The 26,758-nt window shown below is 37.9% G+C and overlaps 2 protein-coding genes across 3 annotated transcripts in view; both read left to right on the forward strand.

Moving 5' to 3' along the window:
• Positions 1-10,359, forward strand: part of TTYH2 (tweety family member 2) — a 72,478-nt gene extending 62,119 nt beyond the window's left edge. For both annotated transcript variants that reach the window (XM_039361258.1, XM_039361259.1), the window contains one exon: positions 7,563-10,359. In XM_039361258.1, coding sequence (XP_039217192.1) covers positions 7,563-7,643 — 81 coding nt within the window. In that variant the 3' untranslated portion in view covers positions 7,644-10,359. The remainder of the gene's footprint in view (positions 1-7,562) is intronic.
• A 5,630-nt stretch (positions 10,360-15,989) lies between these two features.
• DNAI2 (dynein axonemal intermediate chain 2) overlaps positions 15,990-26,758 on the forward strand; it is a 53,127-nt gene continuing 42,358 nt past the window's right edge. Inside the window, exons 1-6 of the mRNA XM_039361262.1 lie at positions 15,990-16,337; positions 16,591-16,725; positions 20,678-20,868; positions 23,426-23,587; positions 23,755-23,876; positions 25,733-25,875. Coding sequence (XP_039217196.1) covers positions 20,686-20,868; positions 23,426-23,587; positions 23,755-23,876; positions 25,733-25,875 — 610 coding nt within the window. The 5' untranslated portion in view covers positions 15,990-16,337; positions 16,591-16,725; positions 20,678-20,685. The remainder of the gene's footprint in view (positions 16,338-16,590; positions 16,726-20,677; positions 20,869-23,425; positions 23,588-23,754; positions 23,877-25,732; positions 25,876-26,758) is intronic.

The raw sequence follows: 26,758 nt of genomic DNA on the forward strand, positions 1-26,758 counted from the left end.
TGTTACTGTTATGGTTTTCTCAGCTGGAGATTTCCTTTAGGAAAGTTCCCATAGGACAGCCCTCTTTCAACAAAATCCTATCAGGGGCCTTTGAAGCTGTACAGATTTAACATAGCCTACAACTTTGGAAATTACAATATGCTTCATCAGTTACAAGAAGTGTTTTCCTCAAATCTGTATAGAGACGTGGAATGGGGGAATATTACAAAGGCAGAGCACCAGAGAAAATTGCTGCCTTTCAGTAGTTGTGTGAAAGAGATCCAGTCTGAGTGAATTTGATTTGCTCCCACCTATTAAAATATTATGAAAAATTCATGTTTGAGGCTCTTAAGTGAAAAGTTATTTACATGTTTAATGCACAGGTTTAGGCTTGCTAAGTATTGAAAGGGATAATAATCTCTCTCTCTCTCTCTCTCTCTCTCTCTCTCTCTCTCTCTTTAGATAGATAGATAGATAGATAGATAGATAGATAGATAGATAGATAGATAGATAGATACAGATACAGATATAGATTAAACATAGGCCTAGGATTATATAAATGGGCATCTCTTACTGTTTGGATTGCATTATTTTGCATTCAGTATTTGACCTATTGCATAGTTGCGACCTAACTTAACTTGATCACAATTCCTCACAAGCTTCTACTGCCAAATGAAATTAATATTTAGTGCATACCATGGACCTAGTTCTCATTCAGAAGAGTTTGTGTTACAATACAATACCAATCTTTATGAAATTTAAAATTTCTTCCTTCTTCCAACCCTCCCTCCCTTCCCCCCATACAAACATTATTTATTTTTCCATTGGACTAAAGAGTTTGACTTGGAACAGAAGTGCAAAAGTAGAAAGATTAAGAAGTAGTGTTTACAAGGAAGACAAGAAAAGGGACTCAAGGCACTGAACAGCTGGTGTTCTACTTAAGTTTCTTTTTTAAAAAAGGTTCCAGTCAGTTTTGGGCTGATGATGGAAATGCTCAGTGCTGCCATAAAAATGAATAATTATATCAGTGAGCCCTAAACTTGAATTAAAAGAACAAGAAAATTATCAGAAAATAACTCGGGGGGGGGGGAGATCACTGCAAAAAGCACAAATTGCAACAGAATAGGCATTGTTCCTGAGCTCTGCAAAGCAACCTTATTTCATTGAATTTTTTCCAGGGTGTTGGAGTCTGGGGAAGGGTTGGCTTTACATGATGTCTGAATGGTAAAAGCCCAGAGCAGGGGTGTCAAACTGCTGGCCCACAGGCCAGATGCATCATAGCGAAGCTGCGCCTACCCCATTGCCGGCAATGGCAAAAAAGTCACGATATGTCGCGTCACATAACTTGTGAGTTTGACACCCTTGGCCTAGAGTATAGACCACAGACGAGAATTCATGCTAAGCCACAAATCAAACACATTACGACAACTCCTTATCTGGATCATTTGTTATATAGCTGCAAATACCACAAAAGTACTTGACTAAACCAAATCCATACTGGCTCTCATAAGTATTAAAAAGGCTCTCATAAATCTTAAATCTTAAAAATAAGATTTTAAAGTTAATGAAACATCAAATACAAATTATGCCTCTGTAGTTAATGTGTGTCTTAACAGTTCTGATAATAAATAAGAAAGAGGTGAGTTAGCTCTCTGAAAGAAGAACTAGCCAAAGGAACCTCAAAGGGTGACACTTTATTTAAATTTTTTATATCATGTATCCTAGGTGTGGCTCCAGTGGTTTACACAAAACAAAATGCCAAACCAATAAAACAATTACAATAAATTAAATATCCACCTACTACTAGCATTACATCACAATGGCGACAACTAAATATGCCATTAGTAGTTCCGTGGAACAGTATTGCTTTAATGGCCTTCTTGAAATGCATCAGAGTTGGTGCCTATTGTACATTTGGAGAGGCTGTTCAAGAAGAAATGTAGAAAGATTGCCTCCGGCCCTCTCAGCCACAAATGGCAAAGATCTTGAGTTTCTCTTCTGAGGTGACAAAACAGAATAATCCTATGCTATAGCTCAGGAAGCTGAAACTGCAGATATATTAATGGAACCAGTTTTCCAGAGACAAGCGATTCCCTAGATCAGTGGTAGGCAACCTTGGCTCCTTTATGACTTGTGGACTTCAACTCCCAGAATTCTGGGAATTGAAGTCCACGACTCATAAAAGAGCCAGGGCTGCCTATCCCTGCCCTAGATAGATAAATCCTAAATTCATTTGCCATCATTCTGTATGGATGAACTTTGCATGCCTTATAAAACAGAGAAGTGGGTACATTTCAGTTCAGTTACTAGGATGTAAACCAGTGGTTTTCAACCTGTGGGTCGGGACCCCATTTAGGGTCGAACGACCATTTCACGAGGGTCGCCAAACAAGGCTGTCAGCCATTTCCCCCCTTTTCTTTGGCCACACCCCTGGCACCCGGTGATGTATAAGTGGTTGGGGGTCACCACAATATGGGGAACTGTGTTATGGGGTCACGGCATTAGAAAGGTTGAGAACCACTGATGTGGTTTCTAATGTCATAGCTGAATTCTTGCATTCTGCATAGTCATGTGACACTGGATTGTGATGTTAGAGAAATGCAAATTAAATCCACGTTTAAACACAACCCTGTTTTTTATATGTAGAATATTCTAAAAAATATATAGCCTTCATGGAGTCAAATGCCCTGTGATATGAACTATTAAAATTAATATCAATCTACCTGCAAGATGGAAAGCATATGCAAAAATGTTGCCTGCTTCATGATTGATCAGAAAGACTACTTGATATTTGTATTACAAGCTGGCACAATCCATTTTCAAGCCTAACAGCTGTTTGAATATTCAAGGAACTATTTCTAATTTGAGCGTTTAAAAGTTGGGGCTGTGCCAGTTTGGGAGGCTTTAATCTTACTGTTGCAGATATTTGCTATTGCAAAAACCTCAAAGCTGATGGCAAAATTAAATGTAGCTCTTCTCCATATAGCAAGTCGTCCAATTTCAATAAGATTTAAATGCCTTAAGGATACACTTTCAAGCTTTATTCCATTCCAGAAAAGTAGTCTGTGAATATTTTTTCTTAAAGTTGTGACTGGAAAGACACAACTTTCTAATAATAAATACCCCCTAATTGCACTCATATATACCAATTATATTTTCCTGGCCTGCATTCTCTAACCTAATGTCCCTCAGATATCCTGAAGCTACAGCGAGGGTCTAAGACAACTTGCTACAGCCAACTCGCCATGGAACAATTCACCACAGCCAATTTGTCTCAGGGCAAAAGTTACATAATATTAAAGAAATGGTGGAAGAGAATCATTAAAGAAAGGATGCAAAAGGAGGGGACAAAATGAAATGAGAATGACAAAAAAAATTCATTATTATTTTAAATAAATAAAATTGTTGAATTGTCCCATGGCGAGTTGACCTGTGGCAAGTCGACCACGGCAAGTTGTCCCATGGCGAGCAGGCCATGGTGAGTTGGCCATGGCGAATCAGCAGCGAATCAGCAATTGTGGTGAGTTGTCCCATTCTGTACAGCAATGGGGGGAAGGAATTTCTATAGACTGTAATTCCAACTCATTTGGGGGGCACAGATTTAGGGAAAGGTATCAATGACTCATTATAAAGTTAGAGAATAACAATAAAGTTGTTCTCTAACTTTATTATGAGTCATTGATACAATTAGGGAAGGTGTGTGCATATAGGCACACAGTTGTTCCTTAGTGCTATATTTCCAGCTGCCAGAAATTTGTATAATAATAATATGAAGAAACAGTGGACCACCTGGTAAGCTGTTGCAAGAAGATTGCACAGACTGACTACAAGCAGCGGCATGACAAAGTAGCAACAATGGTGCATTGGAAGATCTGCAAAAAATATCATTTGCCTCTAAGCAAAAACTGGTGGGATCATAAAATAGAGAAAGTCATAGAAAATGATAAAATTAAACTGCTCTGGGACTTCAGAATTCAAACAGACAAGCACCTGCAACATAACACCCCAGACTTAACAATTGTCGATAAGAAAGACAAAAAAGTCTGGATAGTGGACGTGGCAGTGCCTGGAGATAGCAGAATAGAAGAGAAAGAACTGGAGAAGATAACAAAATACAAAGACCTACAAATAGAAATAGAAAGACTGTGGCAAAAGCAAGCAAGGGTAGTACCAATAGTCATAGGCTCCTTGGGTGCAATCCCAAAACAACTGGAGCACCACTTGAACACCATTGGCATTGACAAATTCGCTATTAGTCAATTGCAAAAGGCAGCCTTATTAGGAACTGCTTCCATCCTGCGACGATATCTGTAATACCATCAAACATCCACATCTGCCTATCCCAGGTCCTGGGTAAGGACTCGATAGGGAGACAAAATGCCAAATCCAGTCTGAACATCTGGCTGACTGTGCAATGATCAATAATAATAATAATAATAAAAAATTGGAAGGGACCTTGGAGGTCATCAAGTCCAACCCCCTGCTCAGGCAGGTAACCCTATACCATTTCGGACAAATGGCTGTCCAGTCTCTTCCCATTTGTTTCCTGTCACTTTGTGTGTGGTCTGTATTAATAAACCCAACTCTTACCTCTACTCCTTAGAGGTCTTCTAGATAGTAGTACACTATTATGTTGATAAATAAATGCAGGGGGTGGGTGATTTCATTAGAATTGACTGCAAACCAAAGAAACCAGGAGCTGAAGACCATATCATTTCAAAAACAATACCCTGAAATGGCGACTACAACATGGGATAAACAGGATTGTCTCTGGCTTGAGCTCACAAACTAGAAAGCATGATGTAGAGGGAAAACTTAACAAATCTCAACAAAATGCAAGGCAACCATCACCCGGCCATCATGCTGGATTAATCATTTTTATTTCCTGAGTATTTTTTTAAATCTACAAGAAATATTTTGAAAATAAAATTTGTCCAAGATGGACAAAGTGGAAAAATTAAGGGTTCATTCACTGCTTAGTCAGTGGCTATTTGCTACTTAACAGCAGCTAGTGGCCTTAGATTAGGGAAGAATTGGATATTCTAATTAATTGTATTTACATCCCATCTTTCTCCAAATTTCTTGAGGCGAATGTCCTCTCTCCCACTTCCCATTTTATTATCATTGCTTCCCCAAGAGATGACTAGCTTGAGAGACAGTGACTTGTTTATAACTTAATCAGACTAATCTAGTATGTGCTGTTGGCTGTTGAATCCACATCTTCTCTAATTATTCAGATCAATCAACCACATTGTTTGCTGAGTGCAAAAAAAAAATGGCAATCTCACCTGTCCAGTGAATAGAAAACTCATACAGGTTGTCCTTGACTTACGACCACAATTGAGCTCAAAATTTGTGTTGTTAAGTGAGTTTTGCCCCATTTTATGACATTTCTTGCCTCAGTTGTTAAGTGAATCACTGCAGTTCATAAGTTAGTAACCTGGTTGTTAAGTGAATCTGGCTTCCCCATTCGCTTTGCTTGTCAGAAGGTCACAAAAAGTGATCACATGACTTTGGGACACAGCAACAGTCATAAATATAAACCAGTTGCCAAGCATCTGAATTTTGGTCAGGTGATCATGGAGATGCTGCAAAGTTGTAACTGTGAAAAATGGTCATAAGTCACTGTTTTCAGTGCTGTTGTAACTTTAAACGGTCACTAAAGGAACCGTTACTAAATGTACGTTGAGGATTAACTGTATATGCTTACTTTTATCTTTTTATAGGAATGTCTGAAATTGAATTTAGAACTAGCTATACTTTTGATGTGTTTGAACTGAGCATACATAGATAATCCTGAGCTTAGTTCCTGGCAGATTCCAACTTACTGTCTGCTGGTAAACTAAGAAATCTTTGCTGATTTCGAAAGGATATGTCTTCTTCAGAAAAAAAAATGACTAAGAACCACACATTTCCTGTGCTTGAACTGTTTAAAAAGTGCTGGATTCTCTGCTTTGCAAATTTAATACATAGGTTTGTAATAAAAGGGAAGTAAATTGCATTTTAGTCTTTAAAATGGCACCGTCATTAATTATATGGAGGATAAGCATATTAATTGTATTTAATGTCCTAGGCATCTCCTACTTTTGGGGATATAGCTCCCAACATCATCTCAGCCCTCTTCTCATCCAAGTCTGTTCAGATTTTGGCAGAATTCAAATCTGAAAATCATCTGACATATTGCAAAGAAAATTCCATTCAGATGAATGCTAAAAGGAACCTCACAGATCACAAAACTCTTTATGGTATTTCCCATGAAACATTTTAGGTTGCATTGCCCATTTTATGTACTTAAACTGTGATATCCAATTCTAACAATTGAAAAAAGACTCTTCGATAAATTGTATCTTGGTATTTTCTAAATTTTCCATTGTTCACTTACGGCAAATAGGAAAAGAACGTGACTTAATTCTATCATCTCCTCTAAAGCCTTTTAAGGAACCTTTTCTTGCTAATGGGACTGAAGATGATCTGGAATGGTCTAGGGCAGTGGTTCTCAACCTGTGGGTCGGGACCCCATTTGGGGTCGAACGACCATTTCACGGGGGTCGCCAAACAACGCAGTCGGCCATTTCCCCCCCCCTTTTCCTTAGCTATGCTACTCCCTTTTATTCTATTGGCTTTTGAAAGCCAATAGAATAGACTCTCTTGAATAGAGTCTAATTCTATTGGCTTTCAAAAGCCAATAGGAATTGTCCAGGCTGTCTCTGCCCTGCTGAGCCCGCCAAAAGTCCCATTCTGCAAATGGTGCTGCACCAGTTGAGTAGTCCTCGACTTAACGACTGGTTGAGTAGTCCTCAACTTACAACCGGTTGGGGGTCGCGGCATTAAAAAGGTTGAGAACCACTGGTCTAGGGACTCCTGCTTGAGCAGGGGGTTGGACTAGAAGACCTCCAAGGTTCCTTCATATTCTGTTGCTCTGTTTCTGTTCTACTCTACTCTACTCCTTCATGGCTTGCCTTCAGACATTGTGGGTGCTCCATCGCTGGAAGTTTTTAAGAAGATTGGATGGCTGTTTGGTCAGAATGGTGTAGGGTCTCCTGCTTGGGCCGGTGGTTAGACTAGAAGACTTCCAAGGTCCCTTCTGTATTCTGTACCTCTGATGGAAAAGAAACTTTTTTACACTTTCTGTTGAATTTTAAAAGGTACAAAGCTCAATACTGTTCTAATGTGTACTTTGCTGTTGGTTTTTGTGTAATCAGGTCACAACTTTCCTGTAAAAGATTCTCCTTTTCTCCACTACTGCTGTGTCTCAGTAGAATGGCAGCTGGATGCCTGTCCTAATTTCTCATTGGAATCACAGGATCTTTAGGCCTTGCCAATGTTTTTTTTTTTCTAGTTGCCTTTCTGTTGTCATTCCATCCCATTCCACCTCTGCTAATGGTCAAGCTTGTTCTTCTGTTCCTGATGGTATAAATCATCAGCACATTTATTTCTGGTTGATTCCGTAGAGCTAGAACGTCATCTATCAGATTTTAGAAGGAATCTTAGTAATTTTTCTGTAGTTTCTATCAGTAAAATCCTAAGCTTGTCGTTGAACTCACAATGTATAACTTCTTTCCTATTTTATCTCCTCTGTCTAGTATTCTCCAAGTATGCGAGCCACCTATCTTGCGGTTAATGATGATTTCCGGCGACAGCCTAGCAACGAATTTCCAGCCTAGCACTCAGATTGTAGAGAAGAAACCACCTGCGATGCTATAGTGAAACCCAATAATAACTCTGAAGGCCCATAGACTGCTGGGAATAAGATTGCTTTCCTAGCAAACTGGTCAGGTGTTCAAAAGGTGTTTGAAAACAGATCAGCTGAAGAAAATTCCTGCTGGCCGTCCAGGTGCTCTTCAAGGATTATCCTGTGTGCTTGACTGGCAGCGTTTCTTCTTCCAATATTACGTCTTCCTCCGTTGCAGACCCAGAATGGTACCCGGATCTTCCATCCAAAGAGCTAAGGGTCAGAGGTCTATTGATTTCCTGCTCATTTTCTGTCACTGCTGCAAGTGGCCTCCACAAACTTTGTTTTCTTATATTGGGGAGATGTGAAATTAGGATTTGGCTTGTCATGGGTTTGCAATTAAGCTATGAGTCCTGTTTCCTTTTCCTCTGCCCTAATTTTCGGGCAGTTTTGTTCATCCCTGATAGGGTGGTTCAGTCTTCCTTTTTTTGTTTTTATTAGGGCAGATAATAAGACCAGTACACTGTACGAGTAAAGTGAACACTTGACACATGGTGTACAATGCTAAACTAACCTCAGAGAAATGGGGTTGCCGTGAAAGAAGGTGCTGAATTACATGCAATGCTGACAGAAGAATGAATTTTTAGTGTCCTCTGAAGAGGCCTCTGCACAGAACTTACTGTCGGCTTGGCACTGTATCATCCATCATCCTTTTTGATAGAACCTGTTTGGTATCTTGTGATACAAAATCCATGCACAACATTAACACTTGTCACTCACTCTTTTGCATCAAGAACTGACATGAATTCACCAACTCCTGTTTTGGTGGCCTCAGGTATTATTTAGAACAAATGACTTTTTTTTGTTCTATTGCATATATTATTTGGTTTGCTATTTTTTTAGTCTTATGTTTTATATTGGCTATCCAAAGAACATAATTTTTGTGTTTGTTTTTATAGGTTTCTGTTATTAAGGATTAGTCCTTTTTTATGTTCTTTGTAAGCCAACTTCTGACTTTGGCACTGATTTTTTTTTTCCCCAAAGGGGGAATAAAAGCGAAGGCAAAATTAACCTTCCAGATAATGTATTTGTATGGCAAATGCTGACATATTCAAAAATACATTTTTCTTACTATGTGAGGGAATCAACAATACCTGGGAACATTGGTTTGGGCTGGATTTGCTACACTAATATGCAGGTAATGTTGAAAAGATGACAGTATAGTTTCTTCCAAGTAATGTCTTGCTTTCTCCATCCACGAAAGAACTGTAATATCATGAAATTAGGAACTGTTCATAACTTCCATTGTTACTTGCACACATTTGGCTCTTGTAAGGGCCAGTTCTATATGGGTAAAGTGAGGTCATTTTCAGGTTCCCCAAATCAAGACTAAAGAGCAGTCCCCAGCTTCACACAGCTTGACAGGACTGCTAATCAGGCCTTAACTCAGCAGAAATCTTTTAAGATACTCAATCTAATTTGTTAAGATTCTTCCTTGCAAACTAGACTGAAACCAGATTAAGCAGCCAACTGCCCTCTTTCACTGTCAGAGTGTATTTTCCTTCTCATAGCCACTGCTGTTCTTTCTGCCTTTCCTACTGCTTTTTATCCTGCTCTTCATGTCCTTGAAGTAGAATAGTTGTTGACGTATCTGCCCTGAGAATTGCTGGCTCTCATTTTATCTTAGCCACCAGGAGATGAGCAATGACAATATGTTGGATGTTAAAACAGTACCAGGTAGTCTGTCCTTTGCCTCAGCAGCCATTTCCAATTACCAGTGTTAAGATTTCTTTTCCAGTCTAGTTACCATTTGTATGAGCAATCACGGGCAGGAGATACTGTCATATCATTCCCTCAGGTAATAAAGATCTTGTGGGCTTTTCTGAAACAGAATCCGATTCTTGTTATCTACTGTTAGAGAGAGAAAGTAAAAGAAGTAACATTTTTGACAGGAGGGACTCCAAGGAAATGAGAAGCACTGAAGGAAGGAAATCAAAGTACAGTATGTCAAATTGAAGAATCAAAGCCTCTTACAGGTCTGATTTCAACTTTTGCCAAAAGCAATCCCTTTTAAAGTTAACAAGTTACATTTTCTTGGGTTACGCTACATGTTCCCAAATGAGTTAGCTTACCTTTTTATACTTAGGCATAGTTGGAAGTGAAAGCAATATGTGAGCAATATGTGGCAGCATATAAACAAAGGGTTTCCCCAACTAAGTTCAAAGAACTCAGAATATCTTCACAGGCTACTGAAAATGCATGTGTCCAGTGGTATCAATCTAGTATTTGGACAATTTGCACATTGTTCAAAATTGCCACCGACAACTACTACAGAAAGGATAATTACAGTGCTAATAACTCTAAAAGTAGAGAGTTGCCCTCCAAGATACATAATGTGACATGGACATTTTTAATTACTTGACAGCAATTACATACTGTGTCTTTCTATCAAGGATAACTTGTACCCATCATATATGGCAACGTAATTTATGTATCCATCTTATATGTGACTGGCTACATTTTTAAGACGGAGAAGAGAATCTTAATTTTATGCTATAGGTGATGCTATTGATAACAGTACAATTAAAATTGTTTTTTAAAACAAACAAAAAATGCATGTGAATTAACTATCGCAGGCTACTTCAGAGCTGTGCCTGATTTATATGTACTGACTGGGAAACTGATAATAAACACATACTAAAATATGAGTTTCATTTTCCTGTTTGTTTGTTTTTTATTTAGTTTGATTTCAGTTGCTTTCAATGTGAATTTTTGTGTTTGGGGTTAGTTATTATTAGATATACTTTAAGTACAAATGACAAAAATGAAAAAGACACACTATTAGTACAGGCATGCATTGTTTTAATTACATTATTAAATAAAATAGTATATGATATTATAAATCTGAAAGAAAACCTGAAAATGCAAGCATATATAACCAGAGCAGATGCTTCTTAAGATGATAACTGCAATGTGTGTAATTCATACAGTAATCAAGGCCTACCAAAAAAAAGACCTGTCTTGATTTGGAAAATAGTATGTTAAACAGTAGTTTAAATCTGCAGTGAGCATAAATTATCAATCAGTAAGTCTTAAAATGTCTTTCAGACTCTCAATACACTTTGGTGACAACAATCGAACATTAGAATTATTCTGTGGTTTTATAAGAAAATGTAATGTGAATAGCAAAATTTAAATCTCAAATTGGAAATGTCTGAAATATACTTCATGACATTCATACCCACCTTTCTAATACTGAAGCTTGATAAATGCAAACTTACTGTGTCTTAATTGGGCTCTCCAAGAACAACCAGTATCAGAGTTTCAAAATGGACTCCAGTTCTCTTTTCTTAAAGCACCCTGGCATTACTTATTGTGCTTAATATTTTTTAAAAAAAAAATTAAAAATTTAAAATTAAAAATTTAAAAATCCCTTCCTCAACTGGAATGAGATGTGCAAGTTAAACATATATTTAAATGTGTAGAGTGGGGGAAAGGGTTAAAAGCAAGCCCTTCTACAGTTTTTGCCCTGACTGTGATGTTCAATAACTTGCTAAAAGCATAATGTGCATGTGTACTATATCATGTAGCTTTGTCCAAAATGGACAATGTGTGATTATTTGCTTGATGACAACAAACCCCTACTACATCAACTGATCTTTTTGATGTAATGGTGGAATCCTTGGTTGTTTGGTTGCAGACGTTTCGTTACCCGACTAGGTAACATCATCAGTGCTGGTGAGTGTGGGGTTTATTGTTTATATTGTATACAGTAGCTTGCCTGGCCAGTGTTGGGGGGGGGGATGGTTTTATTCTTGATTAAAGTATTATAATGATGTTAACTGACACAATCACTTGACATAGTCTTCTCTGGACCAAAATGAATGGCAGTGAGAGTACATATATAAATGTTTCTCTCCAACAAAGGTAACCACACACAAAAACACTAGCTTTCCAGATAACAATCAGACTCTTTTTAATCTAGTCACTGGATTTTCACAAAATTAGAGTAAAATGGGATTGGTTAGTTTATGGTTCAGCTGGCTGCAGAGATCCAATCATTGTTTCAACATTTGGGGAATTCTGAGCATCAAGATAAGGCATAATTTGATTGTTTCAGTGTAACATATGTGAAAATAAAATAGAGTGACTATTTTATTTACCTGGGGCTTAAGCATATCATGTGAATCCAGACAATGTACAGGTAATCCTCAACTTACAACAGTCCATTTAGTTACTGTTCAAAGATATAACGGCACTGGAAAAAGTGACTTATGACTGTTTTTCACACTTACTACCATTGTAGCATCCCCATGGTCATGAAGATCAAAATTCAGACGCTTGGCAACTGACTCACATTTATGACGGTTGCAGTGTCTAGGGTCATGCGATCATCTTTTGCAATCTTCTGTCAAGCAATGGGGAAGCCAGATTCACTTTACAACATGTCACTAAACAACTTCAGTGGTTTACTTAACTGTGGCAAGTTGTACAATGGGGTAAAGATCACTTAACAAATGTCTCACTTCGCAGCAGAAATTTTGGGCTCAATTATGGTTGCAAGTTGAGTACTATTTGTATTGTCCTTGGAGATAAGTAAACAAGACACTATTGTTATTTTTGGAACAACGGGCTTTTAAACATAAGAGTGTCTCCTTACTGCGAAAGCTATCCTGGCATTAAATGTCTATAACCTGTATCAGAATATCCACAATAGTAAAGCCTTGGAGCTGCATTACCACCAGTTTGGGTTTTGAACTCACAACAAGAACACAGAGCATATGCACATTATACACAAGAGATCTAAGGAGCATGAAATATAGACAAACAGCTTTTTGATGTTGCATAGTTTAAGCTGAGGCCGAAGCAAAATTATATTTTCCAATGTCCAAAAGCATTCCTTGTTAAGAGTTTGTAATAAACTCAAGATATAAGTTGTGTATGTGGAGTCCTAAAAAGTGACTCAGGCTTAATTTCTCTCACTATTGAAATTACACCAACCCGTATTTTCAAATAATATTCACTGTTCGGAATCCAGCCATCTGTGTGACTGGATTTAGCATAATTAAAAATTTTCCAGGATTCAAAACCTCAGTGTGATTCTTTTTCCAAGATAGAGGCCATGGGAATGTGGTTGGGAAAGCTATTGTGTAACAATAGTATTAATGACAATACTAGTTAAGAGATGTTTAAATTCTTTGTTTTACTTTGAACAAAAAGCAGTAAAAAAAAAGCAGTCAGGAATATATTTTCCACTTAGATCTGAATCTCTCACAAGTTCTCTGCCATAATATTCTCTGTTGGCTCTTTGCACCCATATTATTCATACAATAATTAACAACAGAATTACAATATGCATATTTTTAAAAAATCAAAATCACAACATATACATTGCAGGAAAAGCTCACTGAACATCCTAGTCCAGCTCCCAAAGGATCAGCCAGGTCTTGAAAGGATTTTTAAAAATAAAAGCTGGCGGGATCAGGACGAGTCAAATCTTGGGGTGAAGGTGGAGATGACATAGTCTAATAGATCATACAATTCGGAAGTCAATGTCAAAAGCATTTTCAATGTTCTCTACTTTGGTAATGAAACATTTTGGGAATAAAAGTAAGTTCGCAAGCATCAAGTTCCCAACAAGAATTTTCTTTGACTGTATTAGCCAAAATCTGCTTCGTACACTTTTCACCCATTGATTCTGTCACAACACACAAAATCTAATCCCCTTGAAACCTATAAAGTTACTCCACTAAACTAAATACATATATATATATATATACATTCAGTGCTTTTTTTGTAAAAAAAAAAAAGTGCCAGAACTTACACACGTCATACAACCCGCCTTGCCTACCCTACAAGGTTCCATCCAAAAAAGGTGCCTGAACTCCATTCTGGACGTTCATACATTCAATTTCTATGACTGAAATGGGAAGCCATAGAAACTGAATGAATGAATTTGGTGGAATAACTGTTTGGAGGTTGCAAGGGGACAGATTTTGTCTATGGATAGCGTACAATTCAAAAAAAATATTGAAAAATATTAAAACATTTTAAAACAATAAAAACACTAAACCAATAAAATACAAAAAACATATAAATTAAATATACATAAGAGCAAGATACTTGGCTACTTAGTAATATAGCCAGGAAACGGCCCTTGGCACATTCAGCACCCTGGGATTTGAAACAACCAGGTTTTTAAGGCCTTACGAAAGGCTAACTGAGTTGGGGCCATTCTGATCTCCAAAAGGAAAGATATTTCATAGGGTAGGGGCCATTGCTGAAAAAAACTCGTCTTCTGGTTATAGCCAGCTGACACTCTAGCCTGGCCGGATTCACAGCATGCCCATATTGCTCAACCTGGTTGGACAGGTAAAGACTCTTGAAAAAAAGGTGATTATCAGTGCTCTGTTAATTATCAGTGATCTGTAGTCCATTCCAACCATGATACTAATTGTTCACAGGATCTGATGACTGTTTACGTATACCTGCAACCAGATCATATCACAAAACACACAATCCTGCAACAAATACAGATGTCAATAGCAGAGCCCGCTACCAATGCAATGACATTCTGGCTTGTACCAGAACAATATACAGAAAAGAATATAGTGTTGTTGAGTCTTTGGTGCCCTCTGAGCTTGATCGTGTCTGCCTGCAGACATTTCATTACCCAACTAGGTAACATCTTCAATGCTTTGCACTCAAGCACTGATGATGTTACCTAGTTGAGTAACGAAATGTCTGCAGGCAAACTACCAAGCTCAGAGAGCACCAACAACTCCACATTTCAACCCTGAGCTGCTGATATTCGCTTTTGTTGGAACAGTGGTTATTTCAGAAATAGCTCCTTCTACAGAGAACAGTACAACTACGATGCCCTCTTAAGCGGCACACCACTGCTTAACCCGAAAATTGTCATTCCCCTATCAAAAAAATCCAAGGGGAACTACAGCTTAAGACGAAATAATCAGACTTGGCGATTCGTTCAGTATAATAATAATAATAATAATAATAATAATAATAATAATAATAATAATAATAATAATAACGACGATACCTGTAATACCATCAAACATCCACATCTGCCTATCCCAGGTCCTGGGTAAGGACTCGATAGGTAGAGAAAATGCCAAATCCAGTCTGAACATCTGGCTGACTGTGCGATAATTGATTATTATTATTATTATTATTATTATTATTATTATTTGGGTGCAATCCCAAAACAACTGGAGCACCACTTTAACACAATTGGCATTGACAAATTCGCTATTAGTCAATTGCAAAAGGCCTTATTAGGAACTGCTTCCATCCTGCGACGATATCTGTAATACCATCAAACATCCACATCTGCCTATCCCAGGTCCTGGGTAAGGACTCGATAGGTAGACAAAATGCCAAATCCAGTCTGAACATCTGGCTGACTGTGCGATGATCGATAATAATAATAATAATAATAGTAAAGTTGGAAGGGACCTTGGAGGTCATCTAGTCCAACCCCTCGCTCAGGCAGGAAAAATGGCTGTCCAGTCTCCTCTCAAAAACTTCCAGTGTTGGAGCATTCACCGCTTCTGGAGGCAGGTTGTTCCACTGATTAATTGTTCTCATTGTCAGGAAGTTTCTCCTTAGTTCTAGGTTACTTCTCTCCTTGATTAGCTTCCACCCATTGCTTCTTGTCCTGCCTTCAGGTGCTTTGGAAAATAGCTTGATTCCCTCTTCTTTATGGCAGCCCCCAATTTTAAGGCATGTGGACTTCAACTCCCAGCGTTGCTGGCTGTGGAATTCTGGGAGTTGAAGTCCTCATGCCTTAAAATTGTCAAGTTTGGGAAACACTGCCCTAAGATATTGGAATACTGCTATCATGTCCCCCCTTGTCCTTCTCTTCATTAAACTAGACATACCCAATTCTAGCAACCGTTCCTTATATGTTTTAGCCTCCAGTCCCCTAATCATCTTTGTTGCTCTTCTCTGTACTCTTTCTAGAGTCTCAACATCTTTTTTACATCGTGGTGACCAAAACTGGATGCAGTATTCCAATTGTGGCCTTACCAAGGCATTGAAGAGTGGTATTAATACTTCACGTGATCTTGATTCTATCCCTCTGTTAATGCAGCCTAGCACTGTATTGGCCTTTTTGGCAGCTGCAGCACACTGCTGGCTCATATTTAGGTGATTGTCTACTAGGACTCCGAGGTCCCTCTCACAGTTACTACTATTGAGCATGGTGCCACCTATGCTGTACTTGTGCATTTGGTTTTTCTTGCCTAAATGTAGAATCCTGCTTTTTTCACCTTTGAATTTCATTTTGTTAGTTAGTGCCCAGTGTTCAAGTCTGTCCAGGTCCTTCTGTATCTTAAGCCTGTCTTCTGGAGTGTTTGCTGAGGCTCGAAGGAACCCGACGGTTTCAGGTCTTAGTCAAGTTTGTAAAGGTGAGAGGATTGTGGTAATCGTGACTTTTGCACAGCGTTGCTATCTCTTCTGTCGCCGCTTCGTTGGGCATTATTTTCCCTTCCATACTTCTGTGAGACGGAAGGGGAAAAGAAGAAAATACGTAATGAAAAAACAAAAAAACAAAAACCAACCTACCAGGCTGCAATAACCCGGGCGGCGAAAAGGAGACAAAAAAGAAAGTGAGACAAAAAGCCTGTACAGTAGTGGTCGTCCTAATATTTGCACTCCGAATCTGGTAAGCCTGGGCACTAAGCTGAAGCTAATGCTGCAACATAGCTGTCGTTTTTATCTGATTGGGCGTTCTCCCATTTTCTGCTGTGGGGTCTGGACTATAGTGCTAACGCACTCTGCACTTACTCAGAAGACATGCTTTTTGCTTATCGAACATCCATTCTCTCGATGCCCACATTTAAGAGAGGATTGATGGTGGCGGGGGGGGGGGATGTGATGTACTGTTGCTCTTCCGCTTTGTTTATTTCCCCCGCTAGGCTTGGCAGATGGTTTCTCCTTGCTTCTAGGAAAATGAATTGTCGCCGTCACGTGACACAAGGACCCGTTGCTAGGAGACGAGAGTAAACGCTACAGTCCAAGGTGGAATTGGACTGTCTGGGAGAAGACCGGGGGTAAGGAGGCGGGTACTGGGGTGGCGGGTGTTGATGGAGGGTTTGATCCCGGAGGAAAAGGGAACACGCTTCTACCTCCTCGCTGCCTCTCCCACGGGGTTCCTTCCTTGAATCCGCCACATGCGAAACTCCCCTCCTTCCAGGGTTTTTGCTAGCTGGAATGGTCTCCAGAATCAGATCTTGCCTTATATGATCCTAGAATGCTGACCCCAGTTTCCGTGTGATGGAAGGATATGGATTCTGTACATGCTTAGGGATACTGTTTTTATCCTTTACATCTTTCAAGGATAAACTCTTGCCTTCAACAAACAAACAAAATAACCAGAATTCAGTTTCAAGGAAGTCTTAGTCAAATTAAGATTTATGGAAGAATAAACCTCTAACCCGAGTGGCCAACCCTGATTCAATCTTGTATGATTTATTTATTTTTATTTACATTAGCTATAGCTTCAGGTTCATTGCAGTTTAATGACAGTATCCTATAGTATTCACTAATTAAGAAAAACAATACAGGAAGCTCAAGAAAATAAAGTAATATTATATATGATTTATATAATTGTCCATCTCAAAATTGTCAGACATATAGAAATGATAATGGTTAAAATTCTGAAAAAAAAAACCCTCCAACAAATCATTTGTCTATCTCTTCGGGTTTTTTCTTCAGTAGCCTTGCCTTTTTTTCAGTACCAATTCTCTAATCCCTCCATTTCTTGTTCTGCTGTTTTTTTATCAGAGTTGCTCATCAGATATCTCAAATTCCAAATTTAATAGCTTTTGTTGTGTACTACAGTACATGAATCACGTCTATATGCTGACTGGATCTTCATGCTGAGGCAATATGCCTCACAACATCAGATGCTGGTGAATAAAAACAGAGCCGTTGCATCATTGCCATTTTATACATTTCCCACAGGAATCTGACAGATCATGGATGGAAACAGGATACTATATTATGATTACAAGAATATTTTTTTTTAAAAAAAATCTTAATCTTTCTTCTGTGCAATCATGCCTCTATCTGTTAAACTATTTTTGCCGCCTTCCCCTTTGGCCCTCAAGAGCATTTAAAGTTGTCAAAAGAAGGGGCAGGTTTTCTTTAAAATGACTTTGCCCATCGACAATCACTTCATTAGCAGTAAGAGATGTTACGATGTCACTTGACAGTGGGAAAAGATGAATGTTGGGGACCTATTTATGATATAAAATATGTATTGGGCCTATTGAGTTATTAATTTTATTGCATTTCCTGCTGGAATTGGTGGGAAATTGCATTATTTGGTATTTTGGTAGCATGATATTGGAAAGCTCCAAGAGCTGAAAATAAGGGGACCTAAAGCCTCTGCAAATTGTTCTTGATTATAATATAGTACACTATAGGACAGTGGTGGCAAACCTATGGCACGTGTGCCAGAGGCGGCACTCAGAGCCCTTTCTGTGGGCACACGCGCCATGCCCTGGAGATGGCAACCGTCCCTCTTCAACCAGCTGCCCGCTAACTCGCCGAGGTCCACGTGGCTAGATGCATCCCAGCTCCCATGCGCTTGCTGGCCTCTGTGTGCAGGGGCCGATGGTGTCAGGCAGCAGCCGCCCCGGCGCCTGCCTTGCCTTGCCCTGCGACAATGGCTCCTCTGCCTTGCCTTACCTCACCCCGCAGGATGAGCCTCCTGCCCACTGTCCCACCTGCCAGATTTCCCCCAACTCTGCCTGGCCCCCACAGGTGTCCCTCCGCAAGAGTAACATCGAGGTGATCATGCCCACCTTGGCCACACACACTCAGTCTGCCACGAGCACCACAGCCACATCCACCCAGTGGGCCACGCCCAACTGGCACCCGGTGATAAATAAGTGGGTTTTGGGTTGCAGTTTGGGTACTCGGTCTCTAAAAGGTTCACCATCACTGCTATAGGAAATTGCCATTATGCAATGGCTTTGAAGCCATAACTAATGCAAATGAAGCAGCATGGTTTTAATGCCATCTGTAAACCTTCTTGACTATTGGTAAAAAATGGGTGCTATTTGCTAGCAAATCAGGTTAAAGATTTTGGCATTAAGTTACAAGTATTAAACATTTTGAGAGCATGATACCTGAAAGAACATGTTTCATACAGATTATCTCAATCATATGAAAAGCCCTCGGGATTGAAAAACATCCTGTAAATATTTACTTCATATCAAGCAAAAAGAGGACCTTATGTTTTATTATTTCCATATTTTCAGATGACATTCAAGAAGTAGCATGGACTGACTTTGTTATTATTTAGTCACATTGTAACTATTAAAATACAGTGTTTACTTTCTATCTATTAATTGCATGCAATAAAATACACACACACACACACACACACACACACACACACACACACACACACACCCATATAATGTTTATCTATTTTTCTTTCCTTTGGGAGGTTGCATTCAGATAATGGTAGTTTCTTCCTCTCAATATCTGAGAATCTTGATGAAATTGATGAACTAAATTACTTTTATAGACATAATTTTTATGATGTTTTATTTATATATTTTTATATTTCATTTTCAAAGTTTATCCATTGCTGAACATGATATGTTTTATATAATTATTCTGACAAAATAATAATGGAACTTCTAGAATTTTAACTTATATTACACAAGTCTTTGAAGTTAGACTTTTTGATTATCATGTCTCAAGAAGCATTTTTTAAAGTATTGTTTAGCTTTGTATCCTATACACTACAATGTTTGCATCAACTAGACAACAGATTTCAGAACCCAAGTACAGTGGCTTCTTAAATATTAACACTTTTAGTATGACGTAATCTTCTGAAGATCACAGTCTGTCACATGTACTAATGTACTTGAAGTGATCCACCAAAAGATATGCCATAATAAAGAGGAGATTGTGGGAGTTTTAATAACTGAGTAGTATAACTATGATAGATCTTCAAGTTTACTTTCCTCCTGGATTATGAGCACATCCATATATTTATTTTGGCAACAGTTCCAAAGTAGGTTGTTGCCATTGCTAACAGAGGAAAACTAGTGACTTATCTCTGAAAAGCTTTGTTTTAAGAAACCTGTCCAAATTTGAAACTTTTCTTCCCAGGACTTTTAGCCTGATTTGTCTTTTCCAGGACAAAAATGTATTATTCCTTTTCATTGTTTCTGTCTTTGTTGTCAGGTACAAAAGACCAGATCCATGCATATACTATAGGTTCAATAACTGATTTATTGCTAAAAGCCTATGCATGGAAATCTTCTCAACTAACAATCAGCATCTGATTGGAGTTAGATAAGATCAATAGCACTGGGGGGGGAGGGTTGTACTTAGTTCACTTGTGGCTATATAGGGATTCTAGGCTGATCCCTCTTTTCACTCTGCCTCCACATTCTGCCATACTGTTTCCTACATTTACTGTCTCATTGCAAGATAAGAATATTAGAAGATTTAGTTGCTTTAGCTATTTCTGCTCTGCCTCTTTTTTATATTAAACTAAAAAAAAGTACACTTGCTCAGCTGCTACCAAAATTCTTAATTTCCCAAGAGTACTGAACTCTTGTAAGTAAGTATTCAAGGAGCATCTTTAAAGTTATTGCATCATTGTTTGCCAATGAAATCGTAATCACTATCCAGGTGATGCCTACAAATAACAACCCTTTCCCTTGGACATTGCTAGGTTAATTGGTTTTCCAGATGTTTCCTAGTAACAGAATATTGTAGTTTGACTGCTGGGGAAATACAAAGTTCCTTTAACAGAAATGATGTTTTGGATGAAGATACTCAGAGTGATGTTATGGCCATTTCAAATAATTTCAGGAAAATGGTCAAGATAATCCGCTATACTGATATCCTTCATATCTGGTCCAGCTTTTACCATAACCTTAAGCCAAGCTTCCTGTACCTCAGTAATTGTCAAATTTTTGGGTAGTAAATTCTCCAAGTAATATCAGTTTAACTTTTTTCTTTCATTTGAAGTGAGCAGCATGGAGATTGTCTATGTTTACTTGAAGAAGCGCAGTGAATTTGGTCGACAATGCAACTTTTCCGATCGGGCAGCAGAGATCAATGTGGACATTCAGCCAGATCCAATGTTAACAACAAATTTTATTGAAAGAGACCCCATTGATACTGGAGTGCAATGTGCTGGTGATATGTCAGAACATGAGGTAAATTGCTTGAACTTGAAGAGCAACTTCTACAGTATATTTGTTTCTGTCTCAAAGGAAATCATCTGATGAGATCCATGGATAATCTCATCTGTATAATTTGTATAAGCAAGAAATTCAAGGTTATTGTTCACCAGTGAATGTAAAATTGATTTATTATATCCTGCCAAGTTGCTTTCAATTTCTAGTGACCACATAGATAGATTTTCTCCTTGTAAAAAGGTGATCTTTATGTACTTGCAGACAGTGCAATGTGGGGTTTCCTTTTTTGAAACAAAAGGATTACTCAAAGGACAGGACCAGAAAATTCTAATTCTTTATTAGCTTTCTTAATAAATAGCAACATTTTACAATATTATCATGCAGGTCAGAAATATGTGTTTTTCATCCATCTTTCATCTGATCAGCCCTATCTAAGCACTTCCTAGATGTGATGGTTTTCCATAATTTCCAGATACTGTAGACTAATGCAGGATGAGATTATAAGAGTGGTATTCCACATATGTAGAAGTGTCCATTTGGAGAAGCAGTTTTCATCTAGAAGCACTTTTCTAGATGAAGATATCAGGAAGAATAGGAATGATGTAATATCTAGACTGGAACTCAGTGATAAGAAAGCCACATGGCTACCCTCAAAAATAGCAACCTCATAAATTCTTCCTCCCTCAATTAACTGTTACCATAAGTGTTGTGGCTATTATCCATATAGGAAACAGCCTGCAAAGATGAAAAAGATCTTCCATTTGAGAAAGTTTGAAATTATAGAAAAGAGAGAAGATGAGAAAGTCAAGAAGTTGCTTATTTCAGTAGATATACCACTACTTGTCCTCTCCAGCATTATCTGCTGGATTTTGCCACCTTTATGATCACTAAGAATATCTTTTAAAACAGAAAATGGTCAAAATACATTCAACATAGGTAGCTTATTCTAACACAAAACTGAGAACTCCATTTGCTGAATTTATCTGCTATACTGTACATGATCAGGCACCCATAATATGGATATTGTTCATTTATTTTACCCTCCTTCGTTATTTTTATAAGTAACTCAAGGTAGTGAACATATCTAATACTCCGTTTTTCTCTTATTTTCCCCACAACCCATAACCCTGTGAGGTAGGTTGGGCCGAGTGAGTAACTGGCCCAGTCACTGGCTTTCAAAGTCTAGGGCAAGAATAGAATTCACAGCCTCCTAGCCTGATGCCTTAACCACTAGTTTTTTCTGCAAAATATAGATGAGTTCCTCTTTTAAGACCACCCCTGCTTGAACTAAATAATTAAGAAAAAATATATTGTCCCTCTATAGCCTTTAAACAATTGTGTTTTCACATGTTAATATGTTACCACAAAAAAACTACATTATCATCCCAAGCTTGAACAAAAGCAATCACATAAGATTTAATTGCTTTTATATTTGCTCTTCTAGCATTAATAGTTAAGCACAATCATTGTATACTGTACATCTACAACAGAAAAAAAAATAGAGAAGCAAATGCAAGGCTTATTTTCATACTATTAAGGTTTATGCAGTCATAGAAAAGATTAAATCCAGTCAAAGGTGGTATTTTCAGTCTTTACCATGAAAATTCTTACAGCTGACTATGATTTCATGACATTTAAAGATGAGGGGATTTGTTGTGTTGTCCCTTATTCCATTTTCAAATGTATGCAGTGGAGAACTTTAATGTATTATGAAACTACTAAAATCTGAGAACTGAGATGATTCTGATCTGATCATAGACCTAACCAGCTCATTAATATTGAACACAAAAACACGAAGAAACATAAATAAAATTCCTCTTAGAAAAGCTGTAATTCTTACCCTCAGATGCAGTATAAGCTCACTTGCAGAAACTGACAATTTGCTTTCTTCATTGGATTCCTTTCATTCATGTGGCTGTTCATAGCCATGTACATCACATATCTCTGTAGAGATCCCCCAGTTCTGCAGCCGAACACATACTCGGCATTTATATAAGTTGTGCCAGATCTTATTAAAGAATCTCAGATAGGAAATTAAAGGAATAATCTGACACACTCCATGCTAAAGCCTTTGTGAATAGTTTCCGTACATTATTTTGGAAGGTCAGGTTCCAAAAATAAACAGCCAATTCTGGGTACAAACCTGCCTATAAGGGTACAGTATTAATATATATAATATACTAATATAAAGTAAGATGAAAGACAGTTTTGATAATAATTGATAAATAGATATTTTTATATTTTTGCAATGTGTTGTATGGGTGTATCTATTATTTTCACATTCTTAATAATTCATTCTTTTATACACTGCTGTTCCTTTTCCAGGTATGATGCATGGAAAATTCAGTCAGCCATCAAGATGTTCTACTTGTGCTGCAATATTTATAACTATCACTATAAAGCTTTGCTGTATGTGTACACTTCAAAAAAGAAGCAAAAGTGCTGGTGATATATAGTATAGTAGTGATATTAACTAACACCCTTGATAATAGTTTTAGATCTGAAGCTTTTCGTGATGAAATATAAAAACAAATAACCGCAATCCAAAGATAGCTTTGACTTTCCTCTGTATTAGGTTAACACAGAAAGGTTTGAAATGGAAACCCGAGGCATTAACCACTTGGAAGGTGGCTGGCCTAAAGATGTCAACCCACTAGAAATGGAACAGACCATTCGTTTCCGGAAAAAAGTTGAAAAAGATGAGAATTATATCAATGTCATTACACAGCTTGGCAGTGTAAGCATCTTTGATTCCATTTAGTTATATATTGGTCTGTAAAAAAAAAAACACCCTTGAATATTGCCTTTCTTATTTTTTTCTTCTTTTCCATCTTTGTTCCTATTACATTTACCAAATAATCACATGGTCATCCAGAGATTGATTCTGATGCTTTGTTTAAATAGTTAATGGATCATTGCATCAAACAGAACAATGCCATCAATATATATGAGGAGTATTTTGAGGAGGAGGAGACAGCAGCAGTTACTGAAGAGGCACCATCAGCAAAAACTATTAATCTTTTCAGGTAACAGCTAAAAACATGTTTTCAAAGTTTGCTTTAATCCAATCAGAGAAGCTGTTGCTAGAATGGTTGTTATAACTATTGATATCATGAAAAAAGCAGCAGACTGTTCTAATATATATATAGTGGACATTGATCATACTAAATTATCTAGACTCTATTTGTAGAATGCAAGTTACTTCAAACTGTTAATTTTCTGATAGTTTGAAAGGAGAATCCTATGCCCTAAGGATATGTGAGGCTGGAAATCCTTTTTACTAGCAAAGGAACCAAGGAAGATATAAAATGGCAGACTGAAATCTGATTCTTCATTTATCCTCCTTCCAACTTTCTATATACAGCTAAATAAAGTTGAAGAATGTCTGCTATTTCTTTTAAGGTTAGAGACCCATGCTAATCTACTGTAATCAAAAAAGTGACCCTGTACAGATGAACAAACAGTAACACAAGCATTTGTGAGCTCAGTTTTTATAGATGCAAGGAACTCTCACGGACTGCAGACTAATTTATTTATAGATACAAACAGCAGAATATATGTGGGGTGGAGGAAATTGTGAACAGTGAAAGATAAACTTTCCCTCAAGCTGAGCTTATTTCCTGGTGACCGCATGGATTAGTTCATGTCATTCTCTTAGCAATGATATACAAAACACCTACTCCTTTTTTCAGGGTCTTTTTTTTTTTCAATTTCTCAGTCCAGCTGGGCATTCCTGATGATTCATCCTCCAAATACTACTAGATCTGACTCTGGTTAGCTTTTCCAGGTCAGTCAAGGTCAGCTAGTTGCTGTCACCCAGATGGATTATGAATGAGACCAGAAGAAAATGAAACGCAGAAAGAAAAGATAGTAGCATATTAAACAGATCATTTAATAGTGATAATCAATAAAATCACATCGGTCATACACATTTTAGAAAAAGCATAGCTTACTGGTCAAATTGTCTAGGTATTACCTCCAAGTAGGACAGACCCTACTTTTTAATATTGGTTGCAAAAAAAAAATGAGGGTACAAGGGTACTTCTTGCTTGAGATTTTTCTATGGCATTTGGTTGCCAGCAGTGGGAGGATGGATCTAGTTATATTCTTGTATTGCAGTGAAAGACTAATTAACACATACAGTGGGATAACTCTGCATTATTTTAATTTAGCTCCTTGAATGCAGAGCTGAAGCTTTTGATAAACTGTACTTCAGCTGTTCTATGCTTAAACTATTATTCAGCTGTTTTGTACTATAGTCAACTAAGGAAAGTTCCCTTGTTCAAGATAATTATTCTAAACTCATTTGGTAATGTTTTCTCTTATTGCTTTTTGAAAATTTCCATTTTGGCACCTATTTGTGCTAATTTATTACAACAGAAAATCTCATATATATTTACTCAATATAGACTACAGAAAAAAGTTGCTGGCAGCATATTGAAAAAAATACATCAATATTCTTATTTTATATGGCAGCATGCTATGTTCAAGTCATGCGGTCTTAAAGTAATTAAATAATACTTTTCAGTGAAAGGATTTGTAGGCATTTGGGACTTTAAAAAGGACATTTTTATGTATTTTTTTTTTCCCACTGAATGTACTCTCAAGGGTCTTTTTAAAGCATGAACTGCTATGACAGGGGTTCTCAACCTTGTCAACTTTAAGACTTGTGGATTTCAACTCCCAGAATTCCTCAGCCAGCTTTGCTGGCTGAGGAATTCTGGGAGTTGAAATCCACAAGTCTTAAAGTTGACAAGGTTGAGAACCCCTGTGCTATGACAAATGTATCTGGAACCCATTTTTCAGAGAAATGTCACAGTACAACCCATCTTAGCAAATGAATGCACCTTAAATGTATATTTGTTGGGTTTTTATTTCAAAGGGACCCAAACCCGATTAAAAGAACTGCCACTCATCTCTCTTGGCACCCTGACCGAAGCCGGAAGTTGGCCGTAGCTTATTCCAACCTTGAGTTCCAACGGAGTTCAAAAGATATGTCCTACGACTCATATATATGGGACCTTGGTAAGTGGTGAAAAGACTGCCATTATGATTTGTATACAGCATTAAATGATTTTATAACGTTTTTTATAGTTTTTTTTAACTGACTGAACCATTCCTCCACTACCAGGAATGAATACTGTCTCCTTGTTATGGTCACCCTACGTGCTGTAAAGAAAGCAGACAGGAGGAAATATTTATTTGTAACCAATGCTCCAAAAAGCAGTATGAGGGACAAGGAGGGACTGGATCACTTCATCCTTCTTTCACAGCTCCATTGGAAGAAGGCAGTTTTTTTAAACAGGCCTGCTTATAGGCTGATATTCTGATTTCCATATTGGGTACTTCTTTCGCTTGTACAGAAATGCATGTTACTTCTCAACCAGCTAATGATTTTATGGCTGTATATACAGATAATCCTTGACTTACAACCATTTGTTTAGTTACCATCTGAAGTAACATTGAAAAAAGATAATTACAATCACTTTTCACGCTTATGATCACTGCAATATCCACATGGTCATGTGATCAAAAATCAGACACTTGGTCACTGGCATGTATTTATGTTGGTTGCCATGCCCCAGGGTCATGTGATCACCTTTTGTGATCTTCTGACAAGCAAAGTCAATCTCTGTCCCATTCATATTGGAGGCACCATTTAAGGAGTTTCCAGATTGAAAGGATTAGCGGGTGACATCAGTTTTTTTGGGGGGGGGGGAATCCGTGAGGGCTCCTTTCATGTCCCCATTAAGGAGCTTGAGCAAGTGACAGGAGCTCATACAGCAGTACTTGGGTCTCAGACATGGGCTTGCTAACCTCAACCCAGCAACCTAACAACGTGAGCCACCACACTCCTAGCAAAGTCAATGGGGAAACCAGATTCACTTAACAATCACATTACTAACTT

Source organism: Crotalus tigris, unplaced genomic scaffold, assembly GCF_016545835.1.
Source record: "Crotalus tigris isolate CLP2741 ecotype Arizona unplaced genomic scaffold, ASM1654583v1 scf7180000019227.483876, whole genome shotgun sequence".
NCBI lineage: Eukaryota > Metazoa > Chordata > Lepidosauria > Squamata > Viperidae > Crotalus > Crotalus tigris.